At 44.5% G+C, this 23,670-nt stretch overlaps 1 protein-coding gene across 5 annotated transcripts in view; it reads left to right on the top strand.

Moving 5' to 3' along the window:
* Window positions 1–19,823, top strand: part of MERTK (MER proto-oncogene, tyrosine kinase) — a 366,926-nt gene extending 347,103 nt beyond the window's left edge. For all 5 annotated transcript variants that reach the window (XM_086927212.1, XM_086927213.1, XM_086927211.1 and 2 more), the window contains one exon: window positions 18,638–19,823. In XM_086927212.1, the coding sequence (XP_086783338.1) occupies window positions 18,638–19,127 (490 nt within the window). In that variant the 3' untranslated portion in view covers window positions 19,128–19,823. The remainder of the gene's footprint in view (window positions 1–18,637) is intronic.
* The last annotated feature ends 3,847 nt before the right edge of the window (window positions 19,824–23,670 follow it).

The following is a 23,670-nucleotide window of genomic DNA, read 5'->3' as shown; positions in this document are numbered from 1 at the left end:
TTACTCTCTTATATAATCACTGATACAAGTACACACTCATCTATACAGCCACTCTCACAATCACTGACTCTCACATGTAGTCATTTATTTACTCCAACTCTCACATACACTGCCTTTTACATATGTAGTTACCTGGACATGTACCACTGAGACATCCATTCACTCACCAACACACCCATACACACACTTACCCACCCATAAAGCCCTTCACAGATGCACTCTTGGATCCATACACCCAGTGAATCAATCACTTACACATCTATGCACCGAGTCACACACCTCCCACCCACCCACACACACACTCAGTCTCCCATACAAATACTCAGGCAACCATCAATAACCCATATATACACTCATGTAGCTACTGGCCAACCCATGCAGCAGCTTATACAACAACAACAGACAGACTGAAGGCTGGATGCCTGGCTCTGGCTCAGCTCAAAGTCCTGAAGACCCTCAAGGCCAAAAAAGCTAAGCCTTCAAATGACTTTGGCTGGCCCTGCCACCCACACTTTTCCCTTATTTGACAAACCTACGCTCCCATCGCCCTTTCCCTGCCATCTTGCTCCATAGGGTCTATCTCCGCCCATACCGTTTCACAGGGGTAATTTAAAAAGCCGAAAGCTTTCAAGGGTCACGCACTGCCTTGAAAGTCTAATGGGTGGACTTCTCAGAGTGAATCCGGGAGACCTGTGTTCAATCCAGGCTTCCTCACCTCAGTTGAACAAACGGTGTGATCCTAGGCAAATATGTTGTTTTATTGTGTCTCCTTTTCCTTTATGAGCGCATTTGACAGCACCTTGAACTACAGCAGCTCAGGATGTACGCTGTACAAAATCGTCTCTTGTACATGAACTACATATAGGAGGCAGATGGCGACTGACTTGCTAATTGGTTCGCCAGGGGCATCTTTGTCGATATAAACAAACGTACTAAAGGGAAATGCTTTCCGGTTACAAAAATATGGAAATGTGAAACGTCTTGTTTCTTTGTTTACATAAAGTTTGTTGCACAATTTACTTTCCAAATTGTGCTGGCCCGGCTCGTGCTTGGGCTCTCATAGCCCAGATTGACCTGTGGTTTGGTTCTCCCTGTTAATAAACTGGCTTGCCTGTCTCTGGTCCTAAGTGGGGCAGGAGGTGGGAGGGGATGTGTGTGTGTGTGTTGGGGGGTCGGGGTGGGGGTGCGTGCATGTCTGCATGTCACTAGCAGAGCTTAGGCATGTCAAGGAGGCTTTGTAGGTGTGTCTCATGTAAGGTCAGACAGTGCAGGCGTGTCAGAGAGGAGCCGAGTGTATATGGGTCTAAAGTGGGCTCAGTATAGGTGAGTGCCACAGAGCAGTGAATGTGGGTATCAAGCAAGGCAGAGTACGTCTCAGAAGGGATTGACGTATGTGTTAAATGTGTATATCAAGCAGGGTAGGTGACACACGGGCCATATAGACGTGTCTCATGTGGGATCAGGCATGTCAGCCCCTAGAGCCCCAATACAGTTCATTACAACACAAACGAAACCAATATATTATTTACTTTATTCATTAAAGTTGTAAGAAAAACGCTCTCCTTTTTTGTGAAAGTTCGTCTCATCTACTGGGGACAAAAGCCACACAAACAGCAAGTTGTAAATAAAAAATACTCCGATATAATTGTAGAAATCTAAATAAGTTAAAAACTCTTATTCATAGCATGTCAGTGACATCATACGGTGCGACCAAGCAGGGCAAAACGTGGCGTGATTGTTGTCCATTTTTTAGATGTCTGCCATTAGCTGGCAAACTCATACTTGGAATAGGCGCGCCGGAGGCTCGCCAGAGGCGAGCCCATCTTTGCCCATCAGTGACCATCCGGGACCCGGGGCCAGAACCCCTGGTCCAATTTTGCCCTACTCCAGGCGTGACCTATTGGAGCTTAACATGGGTAAGTGCCACCTTGACCAGGACTGTATACGTCTGCTGGCTCGGGAGGGCCTGCTGATTCCACCCAAGAGCACAAGAGCGCGGCAGCGCGACTCTAATGCTCACTCTTTAAACTTTGGCCTGCTGAATACGCGCTCTTTGCAGGGCCATAAGTTGGAGGTCTTTTCACTACTGGAAGACGGGGAGCTAGATGCCCTTGCGCTGACCGAAACATGGTTGGAGGATTGTTCGGCGCCGGACTTAGTGGCAGCCCTACCGGATAACTATCTGGCACTCCATTTCAATAGGGAGGGAGCTAAGAAAGGAGGTGGAGTAGCTCTTCTCTATCAGGCATGTCTCCGCACCGAAAGGTTTCTATCCGAAACCCTGGGGGGAGCAGAGGTTATGGGGGGTAAAGCTCAGGCAGGGGGCGGTATGTGTAGTGTTCTTGGTGGTATACCGACCGCCTTGGGCTTCGCCAGAATTCCCGGTTCTTTTCACTAGATTGGTTCAGGATCTGCGCTCGAGATATGACAAAATGATTGTTGTCGGGGACTTCAACTACCATTGGGAAAAATCCCCTAAAGAGGGGCAAGCACTACAGATTGAGGAGGCAATTTCCTCCTTGGATTTCACTCAACAGGTGAAGGGACCGACACACGAGAAGGGACATGTGCTTGATTTATTCTGGACCACTATGCCAGTCCAGGGCTCTACAGAGATCTTGCCATGCGCCTGGTCTGACCACTTTTTAATAAAGGGCAGAATTTTATTGAATGGCCATCTGCTCAAGCCGGGGGAAGGTTGGAAAATGGCCCGGAAGTGGAAAAACTTTGATGGGGAGAAAATGGTGCATCTCCTGGAACAGTCTCCCTCAGTAAAGGAGCAGGACGCTAATATTGATGCCCTTTGTGGACACCTTCAGCATAAACTGGGGAGAGCCGTTGATCTGGTGGCCCCCCTTCGTAGGGTGAAGAAGGTGCAGAGAGGAGCTGGGGCCCCTTGGTACAACGACTCCCTACGGGATATGAAACGTGGGGTGAGGAGGAAAGAACGAGCATGGCGGAAAGTGTATGACGCCACTGCCAAGAAAGAATACATTTCATCCTTAGCGACTTACAAACTAGCCATCCAAACTAGGAAGGCTGCTTTCTTTGAGGAAAGAATAGTTGCAGCTAGAAATCCACAGAAGGAAATCTTTCGGGTCCTGGCGGAGCTCAGGACAAACAAAGAGCAAAGCACTGAGTTCAACCAGGAGGATTGCCAGAGGTTCCAGGACTTCTTTGTGAATAAGATCTCTGATATTCTGGGAGAAATTGCTGCAACCACACCCCTAGATTGTCCTTGCCCACCTGACCACACTGCCCCGCCGGATATTATACCGTTAGTTGAGTTCTCCCCAATTTCAAAACAGGAACTATCTACGATCACGGACCGAGTTAAATCCGGCTCCCTGGTGGATCCATGCCCTCCTGATGTGTTCAAGTTGGCATTGCCAGGTATTGAGGTAGAAGTTTTGCATCTGCTGAACACTTCCCTTCACACAGGACAGGTCCCTCTAGCTTTAAAAGAGGCCCGCCTGATTCCTCTACTAAAATAACCCGGATCGGACACGAAGTGTTTGAAGAACTTCCGACCCATCTCCCAGTTGCCTTTTCTGGCTAAGGTGATTGAGCAGCATGTGTTGGCATTGCTCTCAGGACATCTAGAGAGCAACAACCTGCTGGAGTCCAATCAGGCAGGGTTCCGTGCTAACCATAGCACGGAATTAGTCATGCTATCAATCCTGGATGAATTGAGGAGTCGGGCTGATATAAAAACACCGAGCACCCTGGTACTACTGGATCTCTCCGCGGCTTTTGATACCGTGTGTCATGAACAACTTTTGTCGCGGTTGAGGTCTTTTGGTATCAGGGGTACAGCACATGCATGGCTTACATCATTCCTGCAGGGCAGGACACAAAGAGTACAGTTGGGGGACTTACTCTCCACCTCTGCTCCCATCACCTGCGGGGTTCCACAGGGCTCTGCCCTGTCACCCCTACTCTTCAATATTTACCTGCAGCCATTAATTGCACTCCTGAATAGGATGGACTGCCTAGTATACAACTACGCCGATGACACCCAGATAATCATCCGGCTGGATGATGGCCCTGGAGCGTCTACCAGGCTGCAGGACATACTCAAAGCCACGGTTAATTGGATGTCCGAGAATTCCTTAAAAATTAACCCGGACAAGACGGAAGTGTTGCCCATTTCCATCACGGGCAACCCCTGGAGCGAGAAATTCTGGCCGGTGGAGCTGGGTGTGCCACCGAAACCGGCGACCGCAGTCAAAAGTTTGGGCCTGTATGTGGATGATAAACTCTCCATGAAAAAACAAGTCACTGCGGTAGTGGGTACCTGTATAGGGCTGATGCGACAACTGAGGAAGATCTCTGCATTACTCTCATTTTCCACCTTGAGACACGTGGTCTCAGCCACAATCCTGGCTAGGCTGGACTACGGAAACTCCCTGTATATAGGCCTACCCCAGCGGCTGCTGGATAAGCTACAGGGGGTTATGAATGATGCAGCCAGGCTGATTTATAAGAAACCCAGGACTGCCCACTCTTCCCCTCTGATGCAGGAGCTACATTGGCTCCCGATTCGGCAGAGGGTTGTATTTAAAGGATTGTGTATCGTACATAAGGCGCTGTATGGTAATGCACCAAGATACTTGAAATCCCGCCTATCCCCTTATACACCGAGCAGGACTTTGCGCTCGTCGGACGCCACCCTCTTGTCCCAATCCCGTTTCAAAGTGGCCACGGTAGGGGAACATGCTTTTTCCAACACACTCCCTGCTTTGTGGAACAAATTGGCCCCAGAATTAAGGAAGGAATGCAATCTGTTATCCTTTAGGAAAAAGTTAAAAACGGTATTATTCAAGCAAGCATGGAGCAGCCTCTAGGTGCACTGTTAAGATCAAGTATATGCCAAACCCCACTACGTAATCTGGACAAACTGCGCTTAGAGACCCCGGTGGTTATAACGCGCTATACAAGTTAAATAAATAAATAAATAAAATAAATGGTTCTGCCTTGAGGTCAGGAGATTAGATCAAGGTTTCAGTCACGGAAGCAGAGCAAACAGCTTTGCATGGTGAAAATCTACATACTCGCAGCTGATGCAAGAACTTTGATTCACACTTCTGATTGGCAGAGCTGTGTGCTGTGTGGATTTTCGAGAAGAATACTGCACACCACTGGCAGGGAACCTCAGCAGTTGACCCCTCCACAGCAGCACGAGTTGGGAGAGTGTGCTACCAATTAAGGGATCAGGGGAGACAGGAGCCGCCCGCATGCTCCCGTGGCAGCAGCTTAGGAAATAATAGGAAAATGGTGCAGAACAGGGAAATAACAAAGTGCTGAGTGTTGATTTATGGCAGAAGCCTCTGGTCTCATTTCCATATATTGAAATGCGCTGAAGCGGCCAGCCACTCAATTTCCTTTGAGCTGCTGCTGTCGGTGGGCAGGCCATGTGACCCATCCGCCTCCCCCATCTCTATTAATCTCTTTCTGCCCTTCTCCCATTGCAGTTCCCCTTCGGACAAGCCCCAGGGACCTGATCTACCCGTGGGCCTCATTAAAGAGAGCCTGCGCTTCATTTTTTAAATAATTTCGGTGGTATTCGTGACCCCAGCATGAATTCCGCCGAAATTATTTTTAAAAACATTGTTTTTTGGCCCTGGGGGTCCTTGCTGGACCCCTGAGCAGGCCTAGGGGGTCAGGGTGCTTGTACCCTGCCCCATTTACTTGTTTTGTAATGTTTTCATGTTTTTTCCACTGTTTTCTAGTGACTCTGTTCTACCGAGTCACAAGATGGCTGCCAACACTTCCTGGTTTGGAGTGTTGGCAGCATGTTAGAATGAAGCTTGTGGTCAGGAGGGATCGCGCACCCACCGCTGATATCGATATTTTTTCTTTTTCTAATTTCTCAGGAACAACTGAACGGATTTACACCATTTAACAAAAAGGACTCTTTCTGAACTAAGGGCTACCTCTTAGCCAAATTTGGTGTAATTCCGTTCAGTAGTTCGGGCTGTAGCTTTGCCTGAAGTTTCCTATGGAAAAATTTGTTTTGGGACCACCCTTTTTTCTCAGCCCCCGCTTGGCGAATCACTGCAAAACTTTCAAGACAGGAGCTGACCGGAGCAGGCCACTAGTTTTGAAAATTTCGCAAAGATTCGTCAACCGGCGTCAAAGTTATTGGGAGAAGAAAAAACACTGACCTATGGAAACTAGGTCCTAATTATAACTACCTACTGGCCAGTAGGTAATGTGTGTGTATATATTTGTGTGCATATATATGTGTGTATATATATATATATATATATATATATATATATATATATATATATATATATATATATATATATATATATATATATATATATATAATGTGCCATACATAAGTCATCAAAGTGAGATGCCTGGGGAAGAGGCCTTGTTCATGTCTGTGCAAAGGTGGTTCTTGATGGTACTACAGAATGAGTCAGTAGTTTACACCCGGACATGGTAAATGGGTATTGGCTGCCCTTCCCTGAATCACCCAACAAAACTAGTGGACAAAGCGGTCAGTTCACATTGCATATCTTCTGAACCTGTTGAAAAACATCTGCCCAAAATCGCCTCATGAATGGACAGGGCCACAACAAATATATGTAAGTGGCCCTCTTAAAACTCTTCCAACACACATCAGAAGTTTCAAACATGGCATGTTGATGTACTGTTTTATACTATTATAGACTAACTTTGTACTGAAGGCAAATGTAAGTCTTTGATGCCCTTGGTCAGATGTGCATCCAGGTGTCATCATCAATACTAGTATCTAAATCTTGTTCCATTTATGTTCATATTTGTGTTTCTGTATGTGTGTGTGTGATAGGGAGATCAACGTAGCGTATAGGTGAGTGAATCCCCTCGAAAGGGAGCCCTATACTAACAGGTTTTCTCACAGAGGTCTTGTCCCTGCCACCCCATGCCTGAATATCTCTAGAACTTGCCAAGTGCAAAGGTTAAGTGGGTCTAAATTCATCAGAATTTGTTAGGTTGAATAGTTGCGTACATGTTGGTCTGTCAAGAACCTCACCCTCCTAGTAAAGTTCCCCTAATAAGGGTGGACTAATGTGTGCGAATGAATGTAAAACAAAAACTGAGAAACCACATTGGAGGAAATCAAAACATGAAAAGACAATTTTAAGGAAATACAAAAATATCGAAAACTAAAGAAAGCATTTTAAAGGAAAGATAATTTTATGGAAAGATCCTAAATTACGCTAAACATGGGTAGAATTAGAACTACTGTGCGTGTTTGGGTTTAAGGGTGGGTAATGTTTAGGGTAATTGTTTTTTACAGGGCAGGAATGGTTGAAGTTGGGGCATAGGAAGGGGGTTTTAGGGTTGAGAAATGGTAGAGTGAAGAGGTGTTGAGGGGCGTTTAGTGATCTCATATGAGTGGTTTAGGTTTATGAGGTGTGTTTTTAGGTTTTAGAGATGGGTGGAGTGTAAGGGTGTTGAGGGTTTTTTAGAGTTAATTGATGGGTAAAGTTTAAAGCTGGTGAGGGTTTTTAAGTATCAACTATGGGTAGCAGCTGGAGTGGTGAAGAGTTTTTTGGGTTCAGGTTATGGTGGAGTTTAGGGTGGTGAGGGGTTTTATGGATTTAGGGATGGGTGGAGTTTTGATGTAGAAAGGGTTTTTTAGGGTTTAGGGATGAGTAGTTTAGGGTGATAAGTAAGTCTTATGGGTCATGGAGGGCTGCTGTTTAAGGGTGGTGAGGGTTTTTAGAGTTCAGGGATGAGTGACGTTTGGGTGTGCTGAGGTGTTTTATGGGGTATGGAATGGTTAGGTAAGGTTTAGAAAGGGGATTTTAGGGTTCAGGAATGGATGGAGTTAGGTGTAGTGAGTGATTTTGTGGTCCAGGGATGGTGAAAGTTTGGGTTGGAAGGGGTTTCAGACTTCAGGGATGAGTGTAATTTAGGTGTTGTGGGAGGTTTTAGGAGCAACAATTGATGTTGTTTAGGGGTTGTGAGGGGTCAGAGATGAATGGTGTTTATGGGTTGTGATGGGTCAGCTAATTATAAGCATCCAAAGTAATTGTTTGACAATGTAAAAGATATAAATATGAAATAATATGACCTGAGTAAAGCACCAAAATAAATATCTCTGATAAAACTGTTTCTGAAAGTAAGACCTGCAACCATTGCATTTACTCTTAAATAATAAGCATTCAAAAGCCAATTTCCACCGAATAGAAATTTCGTGAATTGGTTTCTACGAAAAAGTAAATGCCATTTATTCTGAAAATTTCCATTAGATGTAATGGTTTCTCAGTAATGGTAACCCATGAAGTTGTTTTTCTATGACATCACATACAACCAGGGTGGACACCTATTAACCAGCCCTCAAAGTGTTTCTCTTCATAGCCTAGCTTGAAGTCGCAGTTGTTGACACTTGGGGTCAAGGGGAAGGAAACATTGTGATCCCAAATTTTGTGTGCATTTCTCCCTGTATTTTTGGATGACACTCAAAATAGCAAGGTGACATCATTCTAAAATGATCTTTAGGCTTAATCCACACCGCCTGCTTCAAGGACAGATGATCTATAGTCATGTATGAGTATTTCCTACGGCTTGGTGTTTGGGGGATGGTGCCAATCCAAAGTCGTGCGTAACTGTTTCATATGTAAACTGCAGGATATTCAGAAGTCCTAGAGTCCCTTCAGCTATCTCTTGTGTAATGTAGCATTGGGTATTCTTGGTACTCCATTGTTCCACACAAACACTAGATATTTTGTCTGAATGAAATCTAAAACGTCTGCAGGGAACCATAGGGGGGTGTTGGTGCTACATATAGTAATCAAGGCAAGAAATTCATTTTGTATACTCCCTATTCTTAGATGGTTCACCCAGATATTTCACTGAAGTTGCTGTCCATGAGAAACCTGGTGTAATAAGAGGCTGTTCCAGCAATTTGGAGGGTCTACAACCCCCATTCCAATTGACTTTGTATAGTTAATGCGGAACTCTGAAATTGCTTCAAACTGTTGCAACTCCTTCAATACCTTTGTCAGTCAGGACATTATAATAAGCTTAACACATCATCTGCAAACAAAGCTAACTTATACTGGTTCCCATCTATCTCAACCCCCGGTATGTCTAGGTTGCATCGCTCTGACAAATCAATGGCGTCATTTTTGTATTGCAAATATCAGGGGTGCCAACAGGCACCCCTTTTGTATCCCACTACACAGTGGGATCCTCAATGACTCTTCTCCATTAATCTTAATCCTTGTAGTAGGTGCTATATAGTTGGCTAAGATAAATGTGAATACATGTGGATGGAAGACTGATTTTGAATGGACTTGTCAGAGATATGACCAATCTACCCTATCAAGTGCCTTCTATGTGTCAAGCAAGAAAAGGACAGTTTACATTTTGCTACGTTACACTACATTGATAATATTAACTGCAAGTTGTGTATTATCACGTGCTTGTCTATGGAATATAAATCCTGATTGACAATTATTTATTAAAGGAGACCAAATAGTGTGGAGTCTTGACACTAGTATAGAGAAATAGATTTACCATAACAATTGAGCAAGGCAATAGATCTGTAGGAGCACAGGCCAATGGGTTTTTTGTTTGGTAGTATTAGTTTGGTCAGTGAACCACCACAGTGTTGTAGGCGACTCAAGAGGATAAAAATCAATTTTAAGGATTCTAATATCAGGTCACAATATGCGTTGTAGAAACAAAAAACAAAACACCAAGGCCTTGGGTCTTATTGGCCTTCAATTTATGAATGGTGGCCCATATTTCATCTGACGTGAGAGGACTCTTAAATTCCAACAAAAATCCTGGCTCAAGATGCGGAGAGGAAAGCTGTTGTAGCTATGTTTTTTGGTGTTTGTGGGACAAAGATTATGCCTGATAAAGACAGGGATAATTATCACCCGTTGTTATAAATATGACTTTGGAATTATTGTTGTCTTAGCTTATATGCCAACAGCCCCTTTGTCTTGACCCCCATTTTCATAGTTGTTTTAGTTGAGACAGAGTAGGTGTTTTTGCAGCATCTGTCAAATATAGTTGTTCCAACTCATCTCAAACATTGTAGAGCTCTTCGTAGGTTTTGCCCAAGCCTGTAGTTTTAAGGAGAGCTTGTAACTGCCCCAGTCAGGCTCAAGGTCTTGCTTTCCTTCGCTAATCTAGTGAAAGTTGCTGTGTGTAACATAAGCTACACTCATAACAGAGCCTTTGCTGCATCCCAGTTGATATCCCATGTTACCTCACCTTTATAATTCTCTTTAAAATAATGTTCTAAAATTATTCGGGTGGACTCTCTTAATGCCAAATCTCGAAATGCTATATCAATGAAATACCAGTTATGGGAAGGGGACTTGGGGTGATTACAAAAGTCTAGTAGTAGTGACATTGGAGCTTGGCTCCACAACATATGTTGGCCTGTACTAACACCTAATATTCAGTGCTTTAGGAATTTGCAAGATTAAGAAAAGAAATATTTGTGAATATTTTTTGTGTACATTTGAATAAAATCTGTAGCCCCTTTGCCCTCCATGCAGTTCATGCCATACGTTAATCAGGTTCATGGCGACAATATGTTGTGTCAATGAAGAGGGAACAGGGCATGTAGTGTTCCGGGCAGTTTACCTATCTAGTGCAGGGTCAATGGCTGTGTTAAAATCACCATGCTGTATTCGCTTACCTCTATGTGAAATTAGCCACCAGCAGGAGAAGCATTGCATAAAATTGTTCCTTGTTGTCGTTTGGGCCATAAATAGAAAAATTGTGATATTGTGTGAGCCCAAGGTATCCATCAGCCCAACTATTCGCCCGTCTGCATCGCATTAATTATGATCAATATTTACAACTGTTTGAAGAATATCGCTGCTCCCTTCGTCTTGTTATGACTAGATGAATCTAGTTGTAATACAAACCAGTAGGATTACAGTCTCGCTGTATCTACTATTGTGAGGAGAGTTTTCAGAAGTAGAGCAACGTCTACCTCTTTAGTTTTCAATAATTTCAACAAAGCTTTACGTTTAATTGGCAAGTTCAGCTCCTGAACATTGAGAGAAACAATGTTAATGTGTGCCATTGCACTGGCGTAATAGCCTTCCAACCTGCTGATCAAAGCAGCAGTGTAGCGTGGGTTGGCAGCACCCAGGGCGTGCCGTTAGCACTTCCTGAGTCCCTTCCACCACCCAGGTAGTGAGACCTTACCCCAAACACATCTATTAGATTTTAAGAGCATTTTAAAATGTTGAACCCCGAAGAATTATGCGCCCGGGGTAACCGCTCCTGTGGCCCTACCCACGGTATGCCACTGGATCAAAGTACATGAACCTTAACCCATCACCTGAAGTTCCCTGCTAAATCTATCACTGATTTCCATAGAAATGCTTGATCTAAAAACAGTCTGAGTCCTGAAAAAGTCAAGGGAACAAACCAGAAGTTGCTACTTGACATACTAATATTGCTATACAGTCAACATTAATAACCAAAATGGAAAACCTAACAGAATATAATGAAAGTAAACCTCTAGTGAACATGTGGAGCGGGGCTGCTCCAGAGGCTAACCCTGATCCCATGTCACACCTAGCACTCTGTTGGTAAAGGATATCTGGCTTTGTGATAGTTTGCAAGTAAAGTTTTGCTAGTTATGCACCTGTCGCCTTAAAGAGGTTTCTCAGAAGAACTGGGAACAGTCTGAGCAATGCACAGTCCTTAAATTTCTTCTGTGTGAGTTCATTCAAACCTTTGTTCTTGCTATTTCAATGAGTTTTTGTAGCTGTCCCGCGCCTTGGGATGATCCATCTCAAAGCACTCCTGGGTTCTCTGTCCATCATTGCTTGTATAATCTGTTTGCAGGAAGGTTCATTTTTAGTAATTCTCTTGCTTCTGTGAGTATTTTTAGCTGAGCAATGTTTATTTGCCACAGTAAACTGATATCACAGAGGGAATCCTCCTCTGTAGGCGATTTTGTCCTTTTTCAGATTTGTCGTCCCATCTGAGTTCTTGTTATTTGACAAATGTTAAAGGAATGATATCTTGAAAGGGGTTGGCAATATCTGCTCTAAAGCTTATGGTTTCAACTTTCCTGGCCTCCATAAGGGGTTCCTCTATGAGCTGGAAGAAATGGACCCTAGTCAATATATCCAGTGGCAGTGACGTGTGGTTTATTAAGAATAAAAGGCTCTATAAGTACAATCTAAAATTATTTGTTTCTTTTCAGTAGCATTGAGAATGAGTCCTAACAATACTTCCACATGTTTTTCTGTGGCGGCGTTAGATATCCCAGCATCATTACTCTCAAATCTCACATTATTTCTACAGAAGAAGTTTTCACATTCCTCCATAGTATCAGACAACATTAGCTGGTCTGTTTCAAGTGATGCAACGCATTTTGTAAGATACTCATGGTCATGGCTTTTGTGCATTGTTCGTTTTGATAGAATCCAGGCGCAATTCGTCCATCTGCGTTGAGTGATTTTAGTCAGCGAGAGCTTTTGAGAAATCTGTACAAAATGCCAATATGTACTTTTTAAACTCTCGCAAGAGTTTTATATCCCCTGACTTAGTACGAGATGTGAGGTCTGTGGCATTGCTGCCCAGAGCATGACCTTTCACCTGGTCATCAGTACTACCCGCTTTGGGTTGCTTTCCATAGTCAAACATTTCCTTAATGGAGGCAAGTCTTGTTAATTTGGCACAATGGAACACCATGATTTAAAAGTAGTTCTCTAATCCAGTCTGTAACAGGCACAGATTACCAAGGGTAGGGATTTTTTTATAGAGGATTTAATCACAACATATGCTGCTTAGTCTCAGGATGCAGTGCCCTAATGGTCATTACACTTAAAACGTATAAGTCACCCCTATAGCGGGCCTTATCAATTCTGAAGGCAGGGTGCTGGGTTTTATGTGAGAGGATGCCCCAGCATGACCAGAGCGCCCCTCTGCAGCCTTCAGAGACTATTCTCCTGGGTTGTCTCTGACTCAGCCGGACCTATAGGTAGAGGTGCATTATAACCTTGTGGTAAATGCTAACTCGAAAACGGCTGCGTAGAAACATATTGTGTTTGGTATCAAACACCTTGGAATCATACCTCCACACCAGTAACTGGTGTGGGATGTATGATTCCACCCTTCACCGGTCTACCCGGTGCCAGCCTTCTCGGCCCAGACAGCACAAAATGGATGCTGTCCGCCAGGGACACATTGCTGCCCTCCTGCTGCTGAGCCAAGATCGAGCAGAGAAAGGCAGTACAATAGGTATCCTGTCACGGTGAGGTGTAACCACCTCCCAGACAGGGTTTAGTGTATTGGGGGTGGGTGGGTGTACTCTGAGAGTGCCTGAAAGTCTGCACTGGGGGCACATTTGGTGTCCCTGTGCACAGTGCATAGTCCAGCTCACACCAGTGCTGGGGGCCATTGGCTCTTTCTCTGGTGCGAAACTGGACAAAGGACATGGGTGTAGCCACCCCTCTGTCCTGCTCCACCCCTAACAGGGTCCCCTGAATCTTTCCAACCCTCCCCCTTATGTATAAAAGGGGTTACCTGGATAAAGGACATTGAATTTTAAGTGGACAAGATTCTACAAGAAGAAACCACTGACTTTCGACCGTCTGGACACCTTGAACTTCGCGGGACCTCGACTGGGCTTGACTTCATCCCACTTTCTGTCCAAAGCCGAGTTGGTGCCATAATTCCATACAGACTCCATGGAGGACCTGTGGACCACTTAAGACAACAGAAGAATCTCCCTTGGAGTGAAGGAGTCACTCCCCTGCGTCACAGGCACCTAAAGTGCAACTGACCAGGAGCTGCTCCTGTAGACTCCAAAGATTTCAGCAACACAGGAGGTGGATTTCTGAAGGTCGCTAAGGTCGATCTGCCCTCTCACTGAGTTTGAGGTCAGTATCCCTCGTGGGGTGTGCGTAAACTGAATTCCTGTGCACAGCATTCATTTGCAAGTGCATATGCTTGTTGGTAATTCCTGGGCTTGTGCATTGGGCTCCATGTAGTCCTGACCTTGGGCAGTACTTGCACTAAAGAACTCCTGGCCTCGTCACACCGAGTGCTCCGTCAGCTGGTGCTTTGCAAACTAGCTTGAGGTCCCTCTTGAGACCTCTGGTCCTTTGGCCTGCTTTACCCCTGAGGGTTATCTTGATTGTTCTTGAGCTTTCCTGGTTGCTCCAGATGTGCCCTGACTCTCTATTGCTTGGAGAGTCCCCATGACTTTTCTGGTCCACACCGTAACCTATTTGTACATCGTGTGTGGGTTGCTGTTGCCAAGGCATGTTGGTGCTCCTGCTGGACGCCGACCCCTCAGCACTCGACATCCCTAATGGGACAGCTCACCAACAGCTCCTGGTCATCCTCGATTCCTCCAGGACCTCGCGGATGCAGAGTCAAGCATCTTTTCTTCGCACCTGAAGCACCTGGCATCGGTGGGCATTTGTCTACTGAGGCCCTAGTCACTCTGAAGTGACTCAGACTCTGTCCCCTCTGCTTTCAGGGTCCTCTCATCCAGAATACAGGCTTGGATTCCACCAGACCATTTTCACCTTCTCGGCTTGTTCACTTCCTTCCATAGAGAACGACAAGAGTTTCCATCGCCACTTCAGACCTATACACCCGGCTTTCCTGGGTTAGGTAACTCTGATACTGCGGTATTCGCATGTTGGGTGGCTCTTTAAACTCTTAAGTTCCGAAGGGTTTGCTCAAAGTCCTACTAGAAGGGTCCTTAAACTTTAACTTTGCAACCGCGACTTTCCCATAGTGTTGTACGGAGCACGCAGTCGTGTTTCCTCACTGCACCCGTCCTCTGTGGGTCTCCTGTGTCATCACCTTCGATTCTATGTGCACTAGGCACTGTGTCTAGTCAAGTTGTGATTGTTATACGACTATTTTAGTATATGGTTCATCTCCCCCTGGAACCCGCTGTGTATTGTGCTACTTATAACTGTTCTATTGACCCAGTATTGTGTGCTTTGTGGTCTAACCTCATGTAGAGGCGAGTAGAGAGTGTTCTATTAATAAATACATCTTTTTATATAACTACTTTGTGGTTCTCCTTATTTAGTCATTAAGGAGGTGATATTCTGGTAAAACAAGCTGCTTTACATTCCTTCAAGATTAGCCTGAAGGCTGCTCTCCACAGCTACCACTAGGATAGCTTTCATAAAGGTTATCTTTGACCTCATACATCATAAGGGTCGTGTGGATTGGTACAGGACAGCATATACCAAGCCACCTTCTCACAATCTGTATGTTCATAACTAACAATGCGTGGTCCAAATAGAGTTCCTTCACAACCTTCACTGGTTCCTCCTGGAACACCCAAAAAATAATAGTCAAAAATGAAAAAAAAAGCTTAAAAAACAGAACCAAGCACCCTATCAGGACAACACAGTTGCATATTAAATTTCAAGATATACAACGTCAATTATATGGGTGTTTGTATGTAGAATATTTCTGATGCATGTGTTTTAGTTCCTGACATACTATTCTGTTATTGTTTATTAGCTTCCGAACTTAGAGCAGAAGGTAAGATCCAAACATAAACCCCTTCAGTGCGGGGCACATTCCCCCTGCTGTGCTGGGGGGCGGGGGGCGATTACAGCGCCCCGGTGCTCATGACGAGCTCAGCTCGTCATGAGTTACGGCGCTCCGGTGCTCAAGACGAGCTGAGCTCGTCATGGCCACACCCGTTCCAATGGAACGCTCAGCACAGCAGGGGAATCAGCCCAGCATGCGAGCGTTCCATGGAACGGGCAAGGTCATGACGAGCTCAGCTAGTCATGAGCACCGGAGCGCTGTGGCTCATAACGAGCTGAGCTCTTCATGAGCACCCAAGGGGTTAAAGCAGCTCTGCTGGGTTACTACATACCATTATTGAGTAACATATTTCTGCTGCAGCCTCCACCACTTAAGGTGGATCACCCGAGTTCTCTCTGCTTCTTCCACCGCTTCACTAACCAGTTTCACCTCCCATTGGGGTTTGAGTAAAAGGAATGGCACGCAGCTTTGCTGATGGCATCGGTACAGTGACATGAGCACAGTCTTTTTACTCTGCACTCTCCTACAATAAGAATAGCATGCAAGGTGCTCTGCTGTTCGGAGTTACTAGCTATGAGGATGGGGTGTGAGACGTCTATGAGAAAGGATCCCTACTATGTAAGTAGAAAATGTAGTACTTGTAACAGGAACAATTCCCTGAGTGGCTCCAGGTATGTGAGAGACTTAACACATTATTGTAATCTATACTACTATTATAAAGAGAGAACAGAAACCTTTTGGCAAGGTAAACTCGGGAACCACAGCGCCAATCCACACACCCAATACATTGTTGTAATCCTCAGGGTGTGTAGATAGACATAGGCTGCATAGAATTTAAAAAAAACGTAAATTAAAAATGTTAACTTTAAAAACAAAGTAGTCCCTTAAAAGTAGCGCCGGCCGCGACGTAGCGCTGGCCGCGACCTAGCGATGTCCGCAACGTGAATGATGACGACAGGCGGGGAGGAGCGGTGACGAGCAGCGAGGAGTGGCGGTGAAGTCCGGAGCGCGGGGAAGAGCGGCGGCTCAGGTAAGGCGAAGCGGGAGGCGGTCTGGGCAATGTCGGGGCGGGCGGGGTAAAGCAAAGGCGAGGCGGGAGGCGGGCGGGAGGCGGTCTGGGCAATGTCGGGGCAGGCAGGGGCTGGGGCGGGAGTCCACCCAAGTCTGAAATGTTGCCACCAGCCCCCTTCTGCCCCGGGCAACGCTGCCGCAATCCGGAAATGCTGCCCCCAGCCCCCTTCTGCCCCAGGCAACGCTGGGGCGGGCTGCTAGTCTCTTATATTCTCAGGAATGTAAGGTGAAAAGCACCTTGCTGTTGGTAGGAGTAGACATCTACAATTTAGTTTTGTGTGTCCCCATCCATCCTGTTCTAGCTGTATCAGCAGAACAGAAGTTGAGGAACTTGTCACGCAAGAGGAAACGCGATTTCCTTAACACTTATATAGCAGCTTTATTTCTGTGATAGATGGGCATTTCCTGGGTAATTCTGACATTTTTTTTCATGCAACATAAAAATCCTGTAGTATGTAGATCGTGGCGCTCCAAAGCCCCTCAGGGTGGTCCCATGCCTAGGTTGTATATGTAGGCTTTGTTTAAAATCGTATTTACTATAGTGGCCCAGACAAACCTCTTTATGGCTGATACAAGACATGTAAATATATAACATAGTAGCACTGGAAAACCATGCACAATGCTCCTAGTTTCTCTTCCCAACCTTTTCCAGACACCATGTGGTTCTGCCCCCCAACTCCTCATCAGAAGGCATATGTCAGGTTTCATGTATTTGTATTTGAGTGCAACTGCAGGGCCGGCTTTAGGGCTGTGCGACTGGTGCGGCTGTACTGGGCGTGACTTGTGGGGGGCACTGACCTCGGGGGGGGGGCGGAGGGCGCTGTGTTTTTGTGTTTAGCAATAACTTATGATAGGAGAGAAGAGGGACACTTTTGGCCGGTGATAGTGAGAGAATCTGAGGAGGCACTCATTGGGTGTGGGGGTGCCAAAAATTATTGTTGCACAGGGCGCCACCAGCACTAAAGTGCAAGTCTAAAAGAGGAGCTCTGTACACGATGGGGGAAGGTAATCAAGATACAACAGGTTATGTGCACGATACTGTAATAAAATAAAAAATGTAAAGAAAAAGAGCAGCCCAAGTGCCTAGCCTTTCCACCTTATTCCCACCTTCCTCCCCCGCTTTCCCCCAGTAAGATTATAGTTGATTTTCCTGGTGCGTTCCCCATCTACTTCTCTATTTTTATGTATTTATTTTGAGTTAAACCAGTAGTAATAGCAGGACAATAAGTTATTCTTGCAGTGACATACAGCAGTAGGGCCAGGGAGCATAAGTTCATTTTGTCACAAAAGGGATGATTGATATGTACCAATGACAACACAGTATGTACAATTAGTAGGAAAAAGGCATGGACTAATATGTATAAAGTTCATATGTACAAAAGAAATATGCTTTAAAAACACCTTCAAAGAAAACCCTCTAAAGTCTTGGGCACATCTCATGGAGCGGTGCGTCTGAAGTTTCCATATTAGGTTAATTAAAAAGGAGAAGGGCGGGAGATTTAATGGATTTTCATATAACTGTTTTTGATTTTGAGGTGATATTTCAGGAAGCGTTTGAAGAGTCACAATGGTGTATCCAGCTTTCTCTGTGATCCCAACCCTTTTAATATTTTTGGGGCATTATCTGACAAATTCTGGAATGACTTGTTTGTTTCTTGAAGCATGGGACTTCTAGCCTGACTTTACTGTGCTCCAGTTTCCATGAACCCAATGAGATCTTGTTCATCCCCAACTAAAAACTGTTCACTAGGCTGTTATGCCCCAAATAGCGCAACTCAACCCAAGAAAGGCAAGTCAAACAGTGGTAAGAGGAGTTTACCTTGTGTCTGAATGTGAGAGCACAGAAAGCAGTGGATGTGTGCTTAGTCAGCACCCCTGAGAATATCTGGTTCGGCTGTATCACCACTGCGCTGTCACACCTAACACTTCGGAGATTTCACTGGTCCTCCATACGTGACCTAAGATGACAATATGCTAAAGAACTCTTATTGTCTTTTAATCTTACCTGCCTTTGTGAAAACTTTACTATACTCTTTTGTTGCAGGTATGAACTCATGTACTTGTGCTGGAGAGCAGACCCTGTTGACCGCCCCACATTTACCGACTTAAAGGTCGAACTGGAAAAGCTACTGCACAGACTTCCAGAAGTGTCAAACAAAGAAGATATAATCTATATGAACACCAGCATGCCTCAGGATAGTGAAGCACTCTCACAGGACCCTCAGTTCACGGAGATTGAAATGAGCATTGAGGCCGATGACATTAGTGAGTCCTGTGCTCCACGGCTCAACGCCACGACAGTCTCTGTAGATGTCCATCAGAGTAATCCAGGTGGAGAGAGGTATATTTTTGCAGGGACTGGCAGGAGGGAGCCTGACGTGCCCGAGCAGGACAGCATACCTCTTCTGCAGAGCACCGTCGTACAAAATGGGGTGGCATGGTCTGAAGCCAGCACACTGCCGTTGGGTAGCACACTGACGGAAGACTTCCTGTACGCGGACGACTGTGCAGAGGATTCTGACATGATGCTGTAAGAGGCACAGCTTTGACTTTCACCTACCTGAAGGGTATGCACATTGTGATGCAGGCACTGTTTGCCTTATCTCTCCAGACACACTTTTCATATTCTATGACAAATATGTAGCAATGTGTATATGTGAAAAGTACTAAAATATCATGGTTCCTGGTGGTGACCCTGAATCCTTCAAGAAGCAGCTTCTTCATAAGCTTCCCACCTTCCATCAATGACAATCTATCAAATGTTGCTCTCCAGCTCTGAGCTATTCTGTACTTTATTCAAGGACGTAAAGAAAAAATAGAAACGTGGAGCTAGCCAATGAAGAGATCACTGTGGAAAATGCACTCCCTATTATTTCCTGGTGAATTCCGAAAGGCTCAAACGCACGTGCCTCAGAGATCACTCCTAATATCCTGCCTCTGTGTTACCTTTGCTGGCAGCTAGTTTAACTGTGACAAAACCTTGGATACACACCTATCCAATAGCTGGCTGTCTCCCGCAAATGTGTTACTGACCTCTTTATATGCCAGTATTTGTAAGGTTTTAATGGCCTAGAATGAGGAGCATGTGGCTCCTACCTTGTAATGAACTGTTTGCCTGTTGAATTGTTTCTATCCCAACCCTGTAGAATGAATTTGTCGCAACATCCCTTTGTCGCTAAATTGTGCAGAGTGAGTATGCTGCCCTGGATATAAAAAACAAAAATCTATGATGACAAGGGTGTGTGTTTCTAAATCAGTGTTATTCTCGAATCTCAAATCCATATGTATTTTAAAGATGCCACACTGGTGTTGTGGCTCTTGGCCTTTTTACTGTACAGTTGGATAATTTGTGATGTAGATTTTGGAGGTTAATTGGAATAGAAAACAATATTCCATCGTGGCCTTGTATCACTTAGACCGTTCACCTCAGAGCAGCCATTTTCCTCCACTACTGGTTGGAATCCTGAGAAGTGCATTTTTCCTGGCTGCAATGTTTGTTGATATCTTGTTGTTTTTAAACATTGTAGGCCGGTATCGATACCTAATCTTTACGGAACGCCTTGACATTTCTGTGTAACGTGGGCTGATGTGGTAAATATGAGTACTATATTATTGTTAAGAAAATAACACGTAAAAATATGTGCTCCACAAGAAGATTGGATTCGCAAATGTAAAAACGATATTGTGCCAATTTACTGGATTTGCGGTATTGGTTGCTGAAAAGAAAGTAAGTGGAATTTTTAAAGATCAGATATACTACTTGCAGAAATATTTGCCATGTAGCTTAAGCATTGAGCTCGCATTTTCAAAAACAAAATCTATAATTTTTGTTTGGTTTCTAATTAGAGCTGGACACAGTACAGACTACGGATAGGTTTTTATTTCACTGCTTCCTTGATCATTTTAAATTGTTAATTTCACTGGCTGTATGGACAATTTAAATCCGTCTCAATCCTTAACTAATTTGAAAGTGAAATATACTGTAATGCAGTTTTTAAGATTTTTATTTGAGGGCACTCTTACCCTATGAGTAGAAAGGGAAAATACTGTGGGGGAGATTTACTAAATCTCCACGCAACTCAGAGCAGCCTCCGCGAAGCTGCGCTGCGCTGAGCGACAGACAAGGAGCAGAAGAGTGCCTTATTTTCAAAGATATGGCTCTCTCCTCGACTTTCTCGTGCCCCGACACTGATTACAACTGCTGTGCACCACGCACCACTTTAGCACCATAGCGCTAGGGTGTGTGTGCGAGACTAGCATAGGTTTTGTACAGGAAGGATACCCTTCCTGCACAAAATACTATGCCTAGACACGAGGGAAAGCTTTTCCCACTTTGCATGTATGCTGCACTGTGCCGCACACATACAAAGTTGAAAAAGGAAGGAGAAAATTAAAGCATTTCTCCTTCCTTGCGCCTAGTTCAAAAGGGCGCAGTTTTTCACGCTAAACCCAATCTACTATATTTAGTAAATAGGGTTAAGCTTGAGAAACCTTGGGTGGTTGCATGGGAACGCCCATGCACCACCCTTGACACGCCCCCTTTTACGTTATTTACAGCACTAAACAAGTTTAGCGCTGGAAAGTAAATAAGGAAAAAAGATTTTGCACCATTTGTTGTCACTGTCGTGATGCAAACACAGAGCAAAATATTAGTAAAGTTAAGTGCGTTAAAATGCTGACATTTCACTTCCCGCTTGGCTTCATCGTTAAGTGGCTATACCCCAGCATCCCTTCTTATTCACCTCCAGAACTGGCCAGCTTTTGTTTGGCATGGTAAGATGACGTGTGACCACTGCAGCAGTATGCCACCCTAGCAACAGTGTGAATGCCGGGCACCTGAATTCCAATTCCTGTGTTTGAGTTTCTATGCCTCAGATACTTTGGAACAGTATTCTGGTTACCTGCCAACCTACATGGAGCACTGTACTTCAATTGATAATTTACATATTTTAATTTCAAAATTAACATAGCACTTATATAAAATTACATTTCACACAAATGACAATTTTAAGCACTGGGAGATAAAGAGATTTGCCACATATCTTAACATTGTCAGTCATGTGTAGTTGTCTAGAATTTTACAGTTAACTGTTGGAACTGGGATTAGAACCCTTGTCTGCCAGAACCAAAGTCACCAGCTAAGCTTCTAGACCACATCTTCTGCCCAGAGAGTATGGCTGAACGCTCACAATGTGCTTCAGTGTGTACCTTGAGTAGCAAAAGCGTCGCAAAGCAAGTCGCCCAAGACAGCGTACTCCATCTTCATGTGTCAGGAAGCAAGAGTCAGTGTGCATATCATAGCTGCAGGTGGTCTGCATGTCTGAAACCGGACGATCTTGACTGGTGTCTTCAGATGTCCACATATGTGAGTCCATTCTTAGAACCACGAGAGAATCATGTCCTAGTCTTTCACCTTGCCAACTTTCAGTGGTTTCTGAAGTCAACATGACAATTGCCAGGAAATTATTGACTTTACAGTGTAGTGTTGCCAGGCACGATATCTCCATGGTTCTGTATTAACTCATCTGTAGTAATATGACTGCATGTATGTAAAGCCCAACCCTATTAGGAGACATTGCCATGAGACATTTCTGGTTTCATCTCGATTGCCTGGAAGATATAAGCCTGTTTTTTACTGCACAGTTAGAGCCTCATCACAAGGCGACTGTTGGTCTCAATTGGAGCCAATCGCAGGCGTTACTAGCCGAATGAGGGTTACCAGTCCCGCAGGAACACATTGGGTTGGGATTGTTTCACCTGCTTCCATCAGGTGAAATGTCCAGGTGTAATACCAGGAAAAGACTGGGAATAACATGCAACAATAGTAACTGAAACTCTGATTCACGCATGTTACTTCATTCCAAATGCAGAAACACTTAAATACCTGGTACAGGTGCAGGAATGCCATGCAATATATTAACACCACAACCACTATTACCGTGCACTTTATACCAGGCCACTGGTGATTCGGCCCTTACTGTAAAAAGAATATGGGTTGAAGGCAACTTCTTTCCTATATGCATGCGTATTTCACTGGTAAAAAAAGATACCCACTATTAAGGCACAAGATGACAAGTTGCTCAGGATTCCTTGTGCCCTAAACAGGAATTCGACCCTTCAGTTTTTTTTTGGGAGGGACGGGGAGGGTTACTATGTCTCCCTTCACTTGGGTATCAACCAAGAAGCAGAAATCACAGCAAACAACTCGCAGGATCTCACAGATCAGGTGCAGTTCTAAATCAGGTAGCTGGGGAAGCAGCTAACAGAACAAAACAAAGGCTCAGGACACACCCAAATAATAATATAACTATGATGGAGGATATGGAACTTCATAGTCCTTAAGGGAACGAGATGCGGTTTTAGTAATTATTTTAAGAATTTTAAAATAAATGTGTATTCTTTGTGGTTTAAAGATCAATTATCTACTTAAACTTACATTTTGACTAGTCACACCCAAATCTTCATAGTTCACTTTGTTGCATGAAACACAAATTAAAGGATGTAGGGTGGTACTGGCACATAACTCAAACAAGGAATGTACGACTCATGATGGAGAGGGTCAGGCATGACAGTTGTACTGCGAGTCCCTCAAGAGATGGGCTTTGCCTTCTGTTCCATCTGACTACCCTCAAGGTTTTACACATAGTGATACTCGGCTTCTGTTAGACTGTACAGTTGTCATGCATCACCTATCGTTAGATACATTCATCTTGCAGGTAATGCCTGTAAGCGCACTGGTCTAGAGTAGAACTGGTTGATTACCAGACATGCTGGTACCTAGTCTGTTAGGCAAGTGGGTTATAGTGGAGTTAGTCACCGCAGGCTTTCCTGTCCTTCACATACAATCTGTGGAATTGTGTTTGTTGTTAAATTCAAACCCTCTGCTATGCAGAGGTAAAACTGGGCAACAGGTAAGAGGTATCCGCCAAGTCTCTTGAACGGCGATATACTTTTTGTGTTGGGCCTCTTATCAGACTGCGTTTCTGCCTCCATTTTGTCTATGCTGCTGGACAGCTCGTATTAAAGTAACACACATGAATCTTTAACTGAGATTCCAGCCAATTCGATTTTTGACCA

Source organism: Lissotriton vulgaris, chromosome 6 (genome assembly GCF_964263255.1).
Source record: "Lissotriton vulgaris chromosome 6, aLisVul1.2, whole genome shotgun sequence".
In the NCBI taxonomy this organism is placed as follows: Eukaryota; Metazoa; Chordata; class Amphibia; order Caudata; family Salamandridae; genus Lissotriton; species Lissotriton vulgaris.
The sequence above is the reverse complement of the archived record's forward strand: the minus strand, read 5'-3'. Positions and strand labels throughout refer to the sequence as shown.